The sequence below is a fragment of the Xenopus laevis genome, chromosome 9_10L, assembly GCF_017654675.1.
Source record: "Xenopus laevis strain J_2021 chromosome 9_10L, Xenopus_laevis_v10.1, whole genome shotgun sequence".
NCBI classification, from domain to species: domain Eukaryota; kingdom Metazoa; phylum Chordata; class Amphibia; order Anura; family Pipidae; genus Xenopus; species Xenopus laevis.
Window position 1 is genome coordinate 17262666 of NC_054387.1, and position 17157 is coordinate 17279822.

The window sequence follows — 17157 nt, forward strand, 5'->3', positions numbered from 1 at the left end:
ACAGACTTGGGTCAATGGTATAGGGGTACCCTAAATGCCAGCCCCCTGCTTTACCCAATAAATGTGAGGATAAAAAAGACAAGAGGGGAAAACACTATAAAAATGTATTTAGAATAAAATCAAACAAATACATGGATAAAACTTGCCTGTGGCAAGCACAGACCCTGCACATAGATAGACAAACATCACCCTCCCCAATAGCACTGCAGCGTCGCCATAAACCACTGACCAGGGATCCTATCGACAGGGTGTAGAACATATAGGACTTTGCACGTGTGATGTCAGAGAAGCTGTGCAAATCCTAGTGCTCTGGCCACATAGAATCACCCAGATGCCTCCAGCTAGTGGGTCTGTAGGGGACTGGGCTATTCAGCCACAGACGGATAATAAGGTTGTGCTGCTCCACCTGCAGTTGCTGCTACTAATGTCCCTACATTAATGTCGCACTCATCTGCAGTAAAGGCCTAGCGCCCAGCATCTTTATTTCAGCAAAAAACGGGTCTGGTTAAGGCGTTGCAGGACCAGGCTTAAAAGGTCACCCTTTATGAACTAAGGCCGGAGGATACAAAGTATATTTGGTGGGAGCACGAGGGCTTGATGTGAGCACAGATCCTTGGTGCGTCTCTTCACCCGTGCTTAAACCCCTTCCTTGCTGGAAAGATAAATTATTGCTGTGGGTCCGTGGACTTTGGCAGAAGGAATCCGCTTTCTTGTTTTGGGCATTGGTCACTTACGCCGGCCTGGGGAGGGGGAAGAGGAAAGACATTAGGGCTGTTGCACAGCTGAACATCACTTGGTACCTGATACACTAAAGCCTGCTGCTCCCTCCAAGTCCTAAACCCCTAACCAACTGCCCCTCCACACTACATCTGTGTATGATATTTATCCTTCTGTGACCCAACTGATGGGAGATGAGGTTCTGGTTTCCATACAGCCATGCACCTGAATTGCAAGTGTAACCCCCCCACCCCCAATCATATGGTTGCTTCCCCATACATGAGTACTGCTTTCAGGCCATTCATTGGCTCCCATTGTTTTATCTAATGACCTCATCACCCACAATACCAGCCTGCTCTAAATAGGAGATCAATCCTCATTAATTACACTAATGAGCAGAAGTCGATTCATGTAGAAGCTCAGTAATTCCTTCCTGCCTCTAGGACATTTGTCTTCCAGCCAACACACCGGAGACAGAATCTCAAAGGGCCCCCAAACAAAGAAGCTCAGAGTACTTGTGGGTATTGGGACTGGAAATATTGTATTTTTCAGAGGAATATAAATTTGCAGTGGTGGCCTTAGGGGTAAATAGTGTCTAAGGGCTACACTCATTAGGCCAGTTCTTTATGATTATTCTAGGCTACAAAATGCATGGTTGGTGACAGTGACTGTGGTTTGGCACAGGGAGCACATCTTCCTCTTCGGTTACTCAGGCCAATTCTTAAAATTTCCCCATTACTTATTTTGGGGATATGGCAGGGGCAGATATGAACTATGTTGCTACATAAGCTGTAGGGGGCACTATAAGCAAAGGGAGGGAGTTGTGCACATGCCAATAGGTGTGAGGGCAGAACAGAAGCCATGATGCAAGGAATCCTTGTGCTGCTACACAAAGCTCAGATAGGAAGGGGGAAACCACATAGTACTGTATATAAACTGCTGCCCTTTCCTTCTCTGGGGTACAGGACCGCAGTAGCACAGAACTAGGGCCCACTCATACTTACAGGTAAGTCTGCTTGAATAACAGTTGGTTGGACTTTTCATTGACATGGTACATAGGGAATGGGTCAAATCCACCAATGAAATCAACTGAAAAAAACCAATTGTCAAAAAAAAAAATCATGATGGGATGGGGGGGCAGCAGGAGGCGAGCATATTGCAGGAAGTAATAGAGGAAGTGAAGGAGTATACAGGGGAGGATAAAGGAAGTGCAGGGAGTATAGAAAGAAAGAATACAGGGAGCACAGGAGGGAAGGATACAGAGATTGCAGGGAGAATAAAAATAAAGAATGGGGTTTATGGAACATGGCAAGACAAATGGCAGACAAATATATGGGAAAATTATCAAAACTGGATTTTTTATGAAAAATAAACAAACCAAAATGAATAAAAGGAATTCTTCCCATGATACAAACCCACTGGGCAACCCAAAGAACCCTGGGAGGTGGGTGCCTGCTGCTACTATAGGGGACATATCCTTTCATATATCAGAGATCTGGTTCTCGGCGGTGCTTGTTACATTGGATCACGCTGCAGAACTACAGGGAAGAATAACTAATACTATACAAAGCAATTATAATATTGGCACCCCCTGCCCCCCCCCCAAAATACAATTTTCAACCCACTGATATGATTGTGCCTTTGGTTAATGCTGCCTAGGGTCTTCGCTCCCCTCTGTGTGTATCTCCAATTAATTCAGCATTGACTTTCCAACACTCAGTTGGCTTCTTCTCTAGTACACTTGCCCCTGTGCACTGCCTGCACATGATGGTAATATGATTAAAAATAATAAATAATTGGGGGGGGCTCTAGTGCTTTACCCTTTCAGTGCCGATGACTAAGAGCCAACAGGAAAGTTATTCATGGAGGATTACACAGTGCTGTGGGTGTCGACTGATTGACCCAGATTCCACTCTCAGGGCAGACAACCCTGTGTGCCAGGAATGGGGGGTGATCAGAGTGAAAGCAGTTTGGAATGGGTTTGCTAATGAGAGGATCTGGGTATAGGAGTTGCCTTTGTTCCCTGGTTTGAGGAGAAATGGTGGCATCACAAATAACCTGTCATGCTTAATTTAGGGAGACAACTGTGAGAAATCCTGAGATTCAGTGTCGAACCTGTTCTTTGTCTGAGCCTACCTATGTGCCCTTGTTAGCAGTGGTAAGGCCCTGGAAGGAAAAAAGAAAGGGCCCTTTATTTTTTATTTAAAATAGTATTGTCAAACCTTTTTTCCTTCAGCTGCTGCTAAACTATAAGTCTCACTGAGCCCCCAAACTGTAATTGAACAACTGAAGGGCTGCAGGTTGTGCTACACTAATATTATATACAACTGCCATTCTCAAGTGCTGACCCCATCTTCTTCTGGTGTCAACATCACATCTTGCCCTACAGTCTTAAACTTTACCTACTGTCTCCATCTTGCTCTAAAGTCGCAATCATGTCCTACTGTCAGTATCTTCTCATGATGTCACTGTCATATCCTACTTTCACCTTCTTGCCTTACTATCTCCATCTTACCCTAATGTGTCTACCTTATCCTACTGTCTAAATTTTATCTTGGTGTCACCATCATATCATACTTTCACTTTCTTGCCCTACAGTCTCTATGATTCCTACTGTCTCCATCTTGCCCTACAATTTTTAAGTTTCCACATTGTCTTCCTGCCTCCATCTTGTCCAACTGTTTCCATCTTGCCATACTAATTTCTGCTTTTCTTACTGTTACCATATTTCTTTCCTGGTGCCTTGTTATATTTGCTTGTTATTCCCCAGCCAGATTCTCAGTTGCCCCTCCTTGGACCCCCTGCCTTGGCATAACAGGGTAATACCCATGCATCAGAGGCTCTCCCTCACTGGAGGGCACATTACATCACAGAAGCCCATGTACTTACAGCTGTCCTCTTCTTCCGTGAAGACACTAGTGACATAGCAGGCGTACACAAATCCCAGCAGCTGCAAGAGATGGAAAAGTGACAGCTGATTGGTCGACAAAATATGTACAGATCAGGTTCTCAGGAGGACTCATGGGATTCTTGGTGCCTCACTACAGGAGTCAGAATCCCCAGCAGCTTTCATGTCAAGGCATGTCCAAAGTCAGGCCAATTGCAGCCCGTTTTCAAATTTACACTGGCCCTCAGCCTCCATCATGAAATTAATAATAATGTGGCCCCCAGCACAGTGCAATCAGGAATCTCGTAGCAGTAATATTTTGGCACATAAGTGAAATGATCTGCCACTTGGTCTATACTGCTGCCTGTGTGCTGAAGGTGTTAGCAATAGACACATACTGGCATGGAGTGATGCACCGCTCTTGCATACTTTTCTATAGCTGAAGGTGCAATAGACGTACTGACGTGGCAGTACAGTGAACTAAAGGCACATGCGAAAGCAGTGCGTCACTACGTGCCAGTACATGTCTATTGCTAACACCTTCAGCACACAGCAGTAGCAGTATAGACCAATTGGCAGATAATTTCCCTAATCATGTACCCAAATATGGTTACGCGATTTCTTGTTTAAATGAGGCACGGAGAATAAGTCCAAACAGACTCCACTTCTCTATTTCCTAAACGTCGTGTACATGTCCGTCTCCAAGAGTGAATGATCCCGATCACAAGCTAGCTACACCAGAATGGATGTCAGGCTGAATGGTCTCCCCTCACACATTTTCTCCTTACTAAATCTGGCCCTCATTGCAAAAAGTTTGGACACTCCTGAGCTAGGATGTAGTTACAATTTAGTACCAGGAGGCCTGAAAGTTGCTGAACCTTCTTGCTGCAAGGTCATGTAAGGAAAATGAAATCCTGCAGAAACTCTTGCCTGTGATTTCTAAGGGCATTGTCTTTATCAAAAAATGCCAGTCAAGCACCCCAGGGGCACATGGCTCTTCCTAGGATTCCTGATCCCACCATTAGGAGAGAGGGCAGGGGCTGAGGAATGTGCAAATATCAGGCAGTGTCAGGCAGGGAGGGGAGAGACCAGACATTCCTGTCCTTGGAAAGATCTCAGGGCCTGGAAGGGCAGCAAAACTGCTTGCAACTCAGTATCCCCCGCACTGGGGCCCAAAGGCAGATCAGGTATCAGCAGCCTCCCTCCATATGTCAGAACCCTCTGCCTCTAGTTTAATAAGCCCCTGCTTATCTCTCCATAGGAATAGGAATAATCCCATTTGTGATAATTCTCCTCCACTAGCGACCAAACATGAAGAACAAGATGTTTATAATGGGGCCAAACAGCAGCACTGTGACAACTTAAAAACATAACCCTTGGCTGTGTTTGGAAAGGCAATACTATCAGAAAGGGACAGGCCTCATCGTTGACTAGGAATGATGGACATGCATTACTAGCAGAATGGGACAAGACCCATCAGTTGACTGGGTCTGGGGGGCAGGCAGAACTAGCAGAAAGGGATAGGTCCCATCCTTTGATTGTATATGGGGGATATGCAGAACTATCAGAAAGAGTCCCATCTTCAATTGCCACAGTAGGTAGGTGGCAGTTCCAAAAGAACTTGAAAAACTTAGTGATTTCATTAGTTATAATTCGTGCTTAGTGAAGTAATTTCATGATTTGTGGTTTATAGTATATAACCCAATTTGGTGGGCGCAGAGACTTTTGGCTGTGGCTAGGAAGGGAGGATTTCTGTGCATTAGACCCTGTGATCCAATCCAAGCTCCCCTGTCCTCCGGTTGCAGGGTCTTCCTCTATAGTTACAGGTTTGATCGCTAGCTCTCTGGCACAGGGGGGTGATGGTTGAATTTACATGCTAATTGGTGTAGTTCTGTGATTAATCTGTTAGATGTTGCACACGGCACAAAAATGGGAGCAGGGATGGGGGCAGGGAGACACGCAAAGCCCATGAGAGGAGGCTGAGGATGTAGCTAGAGCTGGCAGCACTTGGCCAATTATCTGTGAATAATTCAGCAGGTTTATAGGCATATGCAGGGCACGGAAAGATTTCCCACATCTAGAGAAACACCAAATCCGTTGTATAAAGAGCCAGCTGGTACAGACTGTCTGTTTGATATCTGCACCTTAATTCGGTGAATATTCTTGTATTTAGGCATTAGCATTTATTTTCATGTACTATATTTGGTTATAAATCATTATGGAACATTCCTTCTTTCTATTTATTTGTAGTTATACATATGGGAGGGAGCTGCCATATCCTTTCCCATGGATGGTAGAGTATAAAGGTATAGCTTGTTGCACCTATTTAACATTCTGTATTTGAAGTCATACATGTAAGTGGGAGCTCTCCAATTGCTTTCCTTCTCTATAGGCTTCTGAACTCACCGCCAGCAGAATCTGCAGGGCACTATGCATCACCTCGATGTACTGGTACTCGACTGTGCAGCCAATTACAGAAACATAGGAGTGACTCTCCAGTCCAACCACTCCAGCTACGGGGGCTTCTTTCCTCACACAACCGGGCCCATGTTCACTCCACCAGGACTGGTGCTGGGACACGTGGAATGTAAGGAGATCACTTTCCTGGGAAAAGGAACACAAGTCATCTAACAGGCATGGTCTCACCCTACACACATTATCTGAGCAATTACCCATACATCTTACCTTATTCAAATCTCCTACTTCCAAGTAAAAACAGATAAGGAAAACGTTCCACGTCACCCAGATGGCAGCCCATATGGCATACTGGCAGGGGAAAGAGAAGGGACAGTTTTTATACACTTTATTTTTCCCATAATATGTCTTACAGAAGGGTCAATCATTATTGGGGTACCAGCTGTCTGCTGGGTTCTAATTCCTCAAAAACCTCAGCTCTACAACCACGGTGTCCTGTACTTACAGCAATAACATAACGGGGTCTGTACTGCAGGGTCCCAAACAAGCCGAGGATGGTGACAACGATATGTAGAAAGTTGGCCAATATAGGACCCCATTGGTAGCCAAGGAAATCAAAAACTTGACGCTCAAGTGCTGCTACCTGGAAAGATAGAAAGAGAAGGGTCAGATGGGTGCAGCGAAACAGAAGTGGCATTACAAGGTGGCATTACACTTGATCTGCCCATCATTCTGAGCCATGTCTCCTAGGATGAGAATGTAGCCATGGATCACTGCCAAAGGGTTCAGCTGAAGGTTGTGTCCCAAAAAGTCTAGACGACGAAAGCATGATTTATATCTGTGTCCTCATATTCTACTGCTGCAAGATCAATCATGGTGTCTGCATGCCCTTGTGCCTAACACAAGGTAAATTCATCACTATTCGGTCAATCATTACCACCATAAATTCTGGCAACTAAGCAGCGCTAAGGAAGTTAAGGAAGTTAGCGATCGCCAATATGTCGCCCTTTTTAACGGTAACGTTCCCACATAGTACGCCGGCAACCTATACTCCCATCGCATCCGTGGATGCGATGGGAGTATAGGTTGCCGGCGTACTATGTGGGAACGTTACCGTCAAAAAGGGCGACATATTGGCGATCGCTAACTTTTGGCTGCAGATTAGTCCTCAGGGTAAGTGTCTCTCAACCCGCACTTGTCATTTTTTCACGTTACCAGCACCGATCGTCACACAACTGTGATTACACGCTTGCACTGTAGTAAGTCATATCTTTGCACTAAAACAGACATTGTAATACTATACAACACTTACTATGTAGGCGCTTTGGAAATATGGTATGTTTTAAATGATTTCACTTGCTCACGTATACAGTACACAATGACGTCACACGTTGTAGGTTTTGGCGCCAAAATAGGGTTTAAATGTTTGGATTGTATAATGCACTGTGTTCATTTCCTGAAGAAGGCTCGAGTGTCAGAGCCGAAACGTCGGAATAAAACCACTTTATTTGCACCAAATCAAGTCCTGTGAGTGCGGTTCTTTTTGTTATTTATATTATTATATAACCAGCACCCAGGCAGTTGACCCAGTTTTCGAGTGAGTGCTCCAGCTTGCTTGTTGTTATATATATATATATATATATATATATATATATATATATATATATATATATATATATATATATATATATATATATATATATATATATATATATATATATATTATATATATATTTATATTTATATTATATATATCAGATACAGGTATAGGATCCATTATCCGGAAACCCATTATCCAGAAAGCTCCGTAATTATGGAATGGCTGTCTCCCATAGACTCCATTATAATGAAATAATCCAAATTCTTTTGAAGAAGGAAAGTCTTCTTCCACTTGAGGGTGCCAAATGTTGGGCACCCCCAAGTTATTGTATTATCTTACCTAAAACCCCGGGCCGGTGCTCCTATCAGCAGAAAACTGCACCGACCCGGGTTTTCTCCAGTGAGCTTTAGAAATCGATCCTCTTACGGCTTCTTCTTACGGCTGCGCATGCGCAATAGAGGGAAAAGCCGAACTTTAACTAAAAAGTTGGCTATTTCGTTCTACTGCGCATGCGTCTCGTGGAAGAGGATCGCTTCATGGTGCTCACTGGAATAGTGCCAGGCTGGCGTGAGCCGATATGAGCACTCATTGGCCCTGGGTTTCAGGTAAGTAAATACAATCACTTAGGGGTGCCTAACATTTGGCACCCCTAAGTGAAAGAAGACTGTCCTACTCTTTTAAACATGATTTTTTTTTCTGTAATAATAAATCAGTACCTGATCCAAACTAAGATATCATTAATCCTTATTGGAAGCAAAACCAGCTTTTTGGATTTATTTAATATTTACATGATTTTCTAGCAGACTTAATGTATGAAGATCCAAATTACGGAAAGACCCATAATCCGGAAAACCCCAGGTCCAGAGCATTCCAGAGAACAAGTCCCATACCTGTACCTATATAATAAAATTCAGATGGGATTAATATTATACAGTTACTTTATGTGCATATATGATATGGGGGTTACACTGTGACAGTGGTTGGGGGAAAGATGGGGGTATATCTGTGTCTATATATTATACAGTTACATTATGTGCATATATGATATAGGGGTTACACTGTGACAGTGGTTGGGGAAAGATGGGGGTATATCTGTGTCTATATATTATACAGTTACATTATGTGCATATATGATAGGGGGGTTACACTGTGACAGTGGTTGAGGGAAAGATGGGGGTATATCTGTGCCTATATATTATACAGTTACATTATGTGCATATATGATGTGGGGGTTACACTGTGACAGTGGTTGGAGGAAAGATGGGGTATATCTGTGTCTATATATTATACAGTTACATTATGTGCATATATGATATGGGGGTTACACTGTGACAGTGGTTGGAGGAAAGATGGGGGTATATCTGTGCCTATATATTATACAGTTACATTATGTGCATATATGATATGGGGGTTACACTGTGACAGTGGGTGGAGGAAAGATGGGGGTGTCTGTGTCTAAATTTTATACAGTGAAAAACATGGGAAAGATTATACAAGTATCTCTTGGAAGAGCCAATCACTGTCCCGGATTCCACAAGCCCCTTTTTCTCACACACACCCTGCAGATACCTGCAGCTACCCACTGCTGAATTTAATTGGTTTGCTACCTGCTGGGGTTGCTATGGTAACACTCCTTGGGGTCCCTAAATGTCCCAGCATCCTTTGCACGGCACCAAAGGTCATGTGTGATTGATGCCTTAGGACTATCCCTCCCACCCCCACGGATGCATTTCTGGACCAGAGATGTTAAGTGCACTTTTACAGCCTGGCAACCAATATATTAACCTCAGCTGTGCCATGAAGTGAGGGGTTTCCGTATGAATAAGATTGGTGCTACAGGAAGGTTACAGGGTGCAATGTACTTTTCTAATATCAATCTTTCAAGCAAGTTGTTCCTCTTAGGGCTCGGTACCAGAATGATGTGGTGCCAGGGTTGGGGTTATATCTTTATAACTGCAGTTAAAGCCACAGCTCCCTGGCACAGATTTGTGTGGCTGAATTTTTACTTACCAAATTCACAGATGCACCTGTTAAGATGGCCCTACACTAATCAATCATGTAGAAATACAAATATACAGGGAAGGAATGTTCTGGGCATGCAATAACCTATATCCTCATTGTTTATTTAAGGGGAAAATACATAGAATAACCCATAGATTTAAGGCTCACAGAATGAAAACTGGTTACAGAAGCTCACAATCAAGCATTCCATCCCAAATGACCAATTACTCGGTGAAATCCTAAAAATTTCCTATGGCTCCTTCCCTGGCAATGTGATGTTTCCCTATAGATTGGCAAGCGTTAATATTCTGCACACGTAATAAAAGGCTATGCATTATTTAAGTTTACTAATGCTATTATGTACCATAAAGAGGCGTAAATAAGAGCGAGAGCAAGTAGCTCTAGTCTAGCAGCCAGTTCTACTTCATATCCCAGGGATCATTAGAAGAAATAAACAAGGAAATTAGCAGGACGGCCATATTAAATGAGCAGTGGGATTCCCAACATGCTGGCAAAGGCAACAATGCAATCTGCTTGCTCTGTTCCCTTGGGAAATATCCCTACAGGACAGAAAGGGAACCGGTTCTGCAAGACGATTGGTTACAGGACCCCTGTAGCCAAATCACGCATGACACATGGAGCACAGGGAGTAAAAGGAGAAATGCACATTTCGATGTCTGGGATATACACAAATCAGTATTACTGGTCTGAGGTGTCCATGTACAAAGAAATGCTTACACTCAGTGCTCATATACTGTATTGCTGGTCTGTCTCAGGGTGTTAACCACAAAGCAGGGTCCTTAATGCTCATATACTGTATTGCTGGTCAGTCTGGGGGTATTAACCACAAAGCAGGGGCCTAAGTACACACACACATATACTGTATTGCTGATCTCTTTGGGGGTATTAATCACAAAGAAGGGACCTTAATGCTCATATATTGTATTGTTGGTCTATCTTAGGGTATTAACCACAAAGCAGGGGCCTTAATGCTCTTACATTATAGTGCTGGTCTGTCTTGGGGTATTAACCACAAAGCCCTGCTCATACTGTATACTGTATTGCTGGTCTGTCTCAGGTATTCACCACAAAGCAGGGGCCTTAATGTTCATATACTGTTTTTGGTTTGTCTCTGGGTATTAACCACAAAGCAGGGGCCTCAGTACGTATATATTGTATTGTTGGTCAGTCTGGGGGTATTAACCATGAAGCAGTGACCTTAATTCTTATATACTGTATTGTTGGTCTGTCTCAAGGTATTATAAACAAAGCAGGGGCCTCTGTGCTTATATACTGCATTTTTGGTTTGCCTTGGGGTATTATCCCCAAAGCCTTAATACTCTATATTGTTTTGTTGGTCTGTCTTGAGTAATAACCACAAAGCAGAGGCTGCAATGCTCATATACTGTATTGTTGGTCTGTCTGGAGGTAATAATAACAAAGCAGGTGCATCAGTGCTTATATACAATATTATATACAATATTGTATTGTTGGTTTGTCTTGGGCTATTACCCATAAAGCAGGAGCTGGCTCAGCTACAGTTTAGGAAATGCTATGAAGCACTTGTCATCTAAAGCAATGGATAATGATATATTATTACACAGTGTAATAACGCAGATATATTTTTAGTCTCTGTGTCACCTATCAGAGGGTGCTAGGAGTTGGCTTGAGATAACAGCTGGAAGGCGTCAGATTGTTCTCCAGGCTTTGGGCCTTTCCGGGTCCCTATCCTAAAACCTGGAGATAATCCAGAATATTTTCAAATGTAAAACAAAAAAAGACAAGCAAGGCAGCAGGACCATCTGGTGGGTCTATTGTGCAGCCCAAACTGGTTATTTTCTCTTCTGTCTCCATGCCAAATGCTTGCTGCTGTCTGTACAGCTGATGCTTGTTTAACTGGCCATGTTAGAGTGTATTTACCCTCACAGTCAGAGCTGCACTTGTATTTATATCTTCTAGCCATAAATCAGGTGGGGTAAATACAAACATTTTTATTTGTCTGTATCAGGGACACCAAAACTGTTGCCATCCCATGGATATTGAATTACAAACTGCAGAACTGAAAGTTGAGGTACAACAAGAGTTGGGGTGGGGGCACAAATTGAACAAAAGATCTAACAATCAAGTTTGACTTGTGGGACACTGGCTCTGATCCTGAGAGCTGCTGTTTGCCAGAAAGGAAGCAGGTGTGCACCAGGAAATAGATTCCCCCATGCAAGAAAAGCAGGAAAGTGCAAAATTTTAAAAAGGTGAATTACATACAGTACATACATTTATATGTACATGGGACAGTTGGCAGCCCCCATAGCTGGTCCCAATACAATATAATGGCACAGGGTTATCAGATGTAGAATGTGACAAATCCCATTGCAGCAGAACAATGTAAGGGGTGAGGGGCTGTGATAGATGATGGACTGGGGGGATTCTCCATAGCAACCTGAAGCAGGGTTATTGGAAAATACCCTCTCCCACCCCCAGACACCACCCTGGTAGCCAAATGTACAGTCACTCTCAACATACTCTGCTTCAGCTATGGACACCAACATTCCTACAGGTATCCCAAACTTCCCTGTGGCTTTCCCATCATTGCCTTTGTCTATGGCAAACACAATAGACAAGCATATGCTCAAGTGCTCAGTTATTTAAAGGGGAAGGTAAACAGTTATTACAACGTGGACATTGAAAGTCTAAGACAGTCTTAATTGATTTTCATTTTTTAACTTGAAAATTATCTGGCTTTTTTCCCCTCCAGTTTAGAAATGAAATAGATAGCGGATTGCTAGTTACACTGACCTAAGCAACTAGACAACTGTACAAATGGCAGCATGGAGGGTAAAATTGAGAAGCATACACAATAAACAGAGTAAATAAAGGTAGCAGTCTTCATTCTGGCTACCTGGACCACTATAATATTACCCTGATCTTATGAGCATACAATCTAAACATATAGAAAAAAATCAATACAATATCTGTCACAGGTTGCACCTTAAACCAGGAGACCACCTGGCAATGCAGAGGTTAAAGCAACCCTAGATTTATTAAGCAGAGATACCAGATATCCATGCCTTGAGTTCCTGCCCAGGGTGCTTAGTAACTGGAATCCCAGGGGACCATGACCCGACATCCCCCCTTCTACCCACTCCTATTTCCCAACCCCCCACAAGCCTCTTCTTCAAACCTGACCACCCAGGATCCCGGTTTTGTGTAGCTGTTCCCCCTGATAAACAAACAAAGCCACTGGGTAGAAATGCACCTTGGTGTCTGACAGCCGCCCATCCATGGATACACACAGGCTCCTGGATGTAAATAAGCACAAGAGTATTAACACACCTATTCACACTTAGTTTTGTTTCTGGGCAAATTTACACAGAATTAATTATTACTGCAAGAGACAGAAACTAATAGGATTGACTTGTAATGCTAATGTATTGGGGTGCTGAAATATTACCAAATTAACAGCAACACATATGTATACTGGGTTACATACATACCCATTACTTATATATTATACAGTTACATTATGTACATATATGATATGGGGGTTACACTGTGACAGTGGTTGGAGGAAAGATGGGGGTATATCTGTGCCTGTATATTATACAGTTACATTATGTGCATATATGATATGGGGGTTACACTGTGACAGTGGTTGGGGGAAAGATGGGGGTATATCTGTGTCTATATATTATACAGTTACATTATGTGCATATATGATATGGGGGTTACACTGTGACAGTGGTTGGAGGAAAGATGGGGGTATATCTGTGTCTATATATTATACAGTTACATTATGTGCATATATGATATGGGGGTTACACTGTGACAGTGGTTGGGGGAAAGATGGGGGTATATCTGTGACTATATATTATACAGTTATTACAGTTAAATTCTTCTCTGCAGTTTCTCTTCCTTTTCTATAATCTCATGTTCCTCAACGAATCTTGGAAGAAAGCAGAGGCTAGAGTTATTATATCATTACTTTTTCTTGATATTCAGAACAGCGGATTTTCCTTATCCATTCTGTCATTCAAACCAGTTGCAAGTTGCTAGTGTATGTAGTAGGGATGCACTGATTCCAGGATTCGGCCAACATTTTGCAATTTTTAGCTGGATTCGGCCAAATCCAAGTGCCTGGCAGAACCAAATCCAAATTAAAAAAAAAAAAAAAAAAAAAATCACATGACTCTTCATCACACAAACAAGGAAGTCAAACATTTTTTACTCTTTTTTACTCGTTTCCCCCTCGTTTCCCTAATTTACACATGCAAATTAGGGTTCGGATCAGTATTTGGCCGACTCTAAAAAAAAAAACAATAAAAAAAAAATGTGTGTATTCGGTGCATCCCTAGTACCAACAATCTAGAACCATTGCAAACTGACTTGGTCACATAGGCCAACTAAGTAGGTATCTGCTACCAATTTAATTTTGGGCCGACCAATGTATATTCTTCATCAAGACTGATAATCCTTTATTCACCAAGACCACAGGATTGTCCATTAAACCAGTGATGGCATTACTCTGTGTATGTGATCATTCGTGGGCTGAAAGGATACCCAAAACATTAAACCAACCCCTCCTTGGCTGTTCTTACAGTCTGGGGGTTTGATCCTAACCAGGAAACCAGCTGTGTGGCATTTCCACGGTCCTAAAGTGACATCTGAGTGGGTTTTATTTCCATATCACCCTCCTAGAATAACTGGTCCCTGATAAGACTGATTCTTATGCCTCGGCTAGGCAAATTAGATTGCAAGCGATGATGGAGATGATGGGGCACATTTACTTAGGGCTGAATATCGAGGGTTAATTAATCCTCGATATTCGGCTGTCGAAGTTAAATCCTTCGACTTTGAATATCGAAGTATTTACCGCTATTCGTTCGATCGAACGAATAATCATTCGATCGAACCAAATTCCTTCCATCATAAAAAGCTTAGAAAGCCTATGGGGACCATCCCCATAGGCTAACATTGAGGTTTGGTAGGTTTTACTTGGCGAAGTAGGGGGTCGAAGTTTTTTTTAAAGAAACAGTACTTCGACTATCGAATGATCGAATAGTCGCACGATTTTTAGTTCGAATCGTTCGATTGGAAGTCGTAGCCGAAGGTCGAAGTAGCCAATTCGATGGTCGAAGTAACCCATAAAAAACGTTCGAAATTTGAAGTATTTTTTCTTCTATTCCTTCACTCGAGCTAAGTAAATATGCCCCGATGTGTGTGCTTATATACTCTTTGTTAAGCAGGGTATAATATGCAATAGCTAAAGAAACAAATCATGATTTTTTTTTTTATTTAGATACAACCAACATAGTCCACAACAACTGGTTTTAAATTATATCAGGGAACTGTCGGGGGGGGGGGAAGAAGGGAACCTACAGAAACCCATATAAACCACAGGCAAGTATTACACTGCTTGGAACTGAGTCTAAAGAAAAGAAATTAAAAGGGAATCCACCCAATGAAGAAAAAAAAACCCATATCGTTCCAAGCAGCTTCCCAATATATACTCATTGCACGTTTTCAATAGATTTAAAGTTGAGTGTAAATGCAATTGTCTTTGTCCAGTTGGTTATATTTTCTGCACTGCTGGTTCTGATTCCAGAAACAAAGTAGCTGTGTGAAATGAACTAAATGAACTAGAGGAGAGCCGACTACTGCTTCATGATTTCAGACCCAGAGGACAGAAAAATATAGACACACACTGCTGTCAATGGCAATTACATGTACTGTACATATACCTTGCACTTTTAGATGATGGGGAAAAGTGTCCCATCTGGACTCTGCCCTGTGACTACTGGATATGCTTGGAAAAGAAAATCTGTTAATTGTTCTATTGTATGCTTACAGTGGGGGTGCTAGTTCTATTTTCCTGGCAATATGAATTATTAAAAGCTTTAGTGAGAAAGCAACAACCCCCCCACACACACACACACACACACCACATTATTCTCAGAGCCACTAAGTTGATTAGAACATTCCTTTATCACATGGAATTGTGTCACAATAACAAGCCCTTGACACCTTGTTTGTAGGGCTGGTATAAGGGTGAGGCAGAAGAAAGAACTGTTCTGCTTCTTTATACTAAGAGAAGGACATGCCCAATATATGGGATATTATAAGGGCCAGTGGCATTGTCAAGGTATGGGACAGTGATCCAGACTCCACTCAAAATTCTAGGGTAGTTAAAAGCAGTGCTTCTACATTATATTCAAGTGTTGTTCACAATCAATAGACCAGCTCTTTGTAGCTTGTTTCAGGGCTGATAATAATAAACAATGTCTATGGGATGTGGAATCTGCTGGCTCTGCTGTTGTTTAACTACAATTTCCAGCTACCCCAAAGAGCTAATGTGCTGGTAGAGCTTCCCAGCATTCCCAAATAGCCAACGTTGACATTTTTATTTTACCAACATACCTGCCACTAAAGTGCAAGCTCTGCAGGGCTGGATTTAGAGCATGGGATTCAGAAAATTTAAGAATGGGTTAGAATGCAAAGTAGGGATGTAGGTTACACTGAGTGAAAGTTTTGCAAAGCAGGTATACTGGTTAATTAAAGGGCAAGCTCTGCAGGATAGGGGTGCAGTTTAATTAGATTGGAAGCTCCATCAGACAGGTATACAGGACAATTGGAGAGGAAAAACTATAAAACTAAAATGGAAGTTCTGTAGTGCAAGGATATAGGTTTAGAGTAGCTAGCAGCTCCAAGGAACAATGTTGCAAGTTAAAGTGCAAGCTCTGCGGAGCAGGGATATAGAGTGGAAGCTCTAAGGGCCAGTGTTGCAAGCTCTTTGGGGGCAGGGACCAAGGTGAAAGAGAGTACAAGCTTCACAAGACTGAGTTGCTACTTAACCCTTGAATAAAAGTGAAACACCATCAGCTAAGTGTATTACTTACCAGCTGAAGGGTGCAGAGTAGAATTAAGGTGCATCTCCCAGTACAGCATGCCATCCTCTAAGCTGGGGGTGCATGGGTTTCGCCAAGAATCCCTCTCTAAGCACAAGCGCCTGGGCTAGCTGTCTCCCTCCTGGCTCATGCTGCCTGGGATGTGAATATAGGAAAGGGGAGCCGTGATGTGCAGGAACAGATGCTCATTCCCATAGTGGGATGCTGCTCTCTCCTCCCCTCATCTCCCTGATCACCATTGGAAGGGGGAGGGAGGGGCAGTGAATGTCTTAAAGGGGTAATGTCATCAGAATCCCAAACAAAAGAGTCTAAGTCTGGCCAGAAGTGCTTTCTTTTGTCATTATATAGTTAAAGCCAGCAGAGCTTTGCTCACTGGTGCTGGGTCCCTTCTAGCTATATGAAACAGAATGTGAACTTTGCTCACTATATGAAACAGAATGTGAGCTTTGCTCACTGGTGCTGGGTCCCTTCTAGCTATATGAAACAGAATGTGAACCCAGCAGCTGCTGCTGAACTACATTTCCCAGTATCCTCTGATGCTGCATGTAGAGTCAAGAGTGAGGATCCTGAGGATCAGAGCAATGCGCTGTGGCACTGGGATTTGCTCAGTGAAACATACATAGTATTAGAATTCCCAT

The 17157-nt window shown here is 42.6% G+C and overlaps 1 protein-coding gene across 2 annotated transcripts; it reads right to left on the reverse strand.

Annotated features, from left to right (window-relative positions):
- Positions 1-90: 90 nt before the first annotated feature.
- On the reverse strand, positions 91-16756 carry nkain4.L (Sodium/potassium transporting ATPase interacting 4 L homeolog). 2 transcript variants are annotated; one of them, XM_018237037.2, is made up of 7 exons: positions 16511-16755; positions 6525-6662; positions 6290-6370; positions 6011-6208; positions 3607-3667; positions 1722-1806; positions 91-740 (listed from the first exon to the last, which is right to left on the reverse strand). In XM_018237037.2, the coding sequence occupies exons 1-7, from the start codon at positions 16562-16564 to the stop codon at positions 731-733; spliced, it is 627 nt and encodes a 208-aa protein (XP_018092526.1). In that variant the 5' UTR covers positions 16565-16755; the 3' UTR covers positions 91-730. The 2 variants fall into 2 exon arrangements, with proteins under 2 accessions (XP_018092526.1, XP_018092527.1); XM_018237038.2 differs by lacking the exon at positions 1722-1806 and having other exon boundaries at positions 16511-16756.
- Between the last annotated feature and the right edge of the window lie 401 nt (positions 16757-17157).

Excerpts from the sequence above, each read along its gene's own strand:
- nkain4.L (XM_018237037.2), bottom strand. The coding sequence starts at position 16,564 with ATGGCATGCTGTACTGGGAGATGCACCTTAATTCTACTCTGCACCCTT. Across the intron at positions 6,663-16,510 it reads TACTCTGCACCCTTCAGCTG|GTAGCAGCACTTGAGCGTCA; the intron begins GTAAGTAATACA and ends CTATCTTTCCAG. Across the intron at positions 6,209-6,289 it reads AAGTAGGAGATTTGAATAAG|GAAAGTGATCTCCTTACATT; the intron begins GTAAGATGTATG and ends TCCTTTTCCCAG.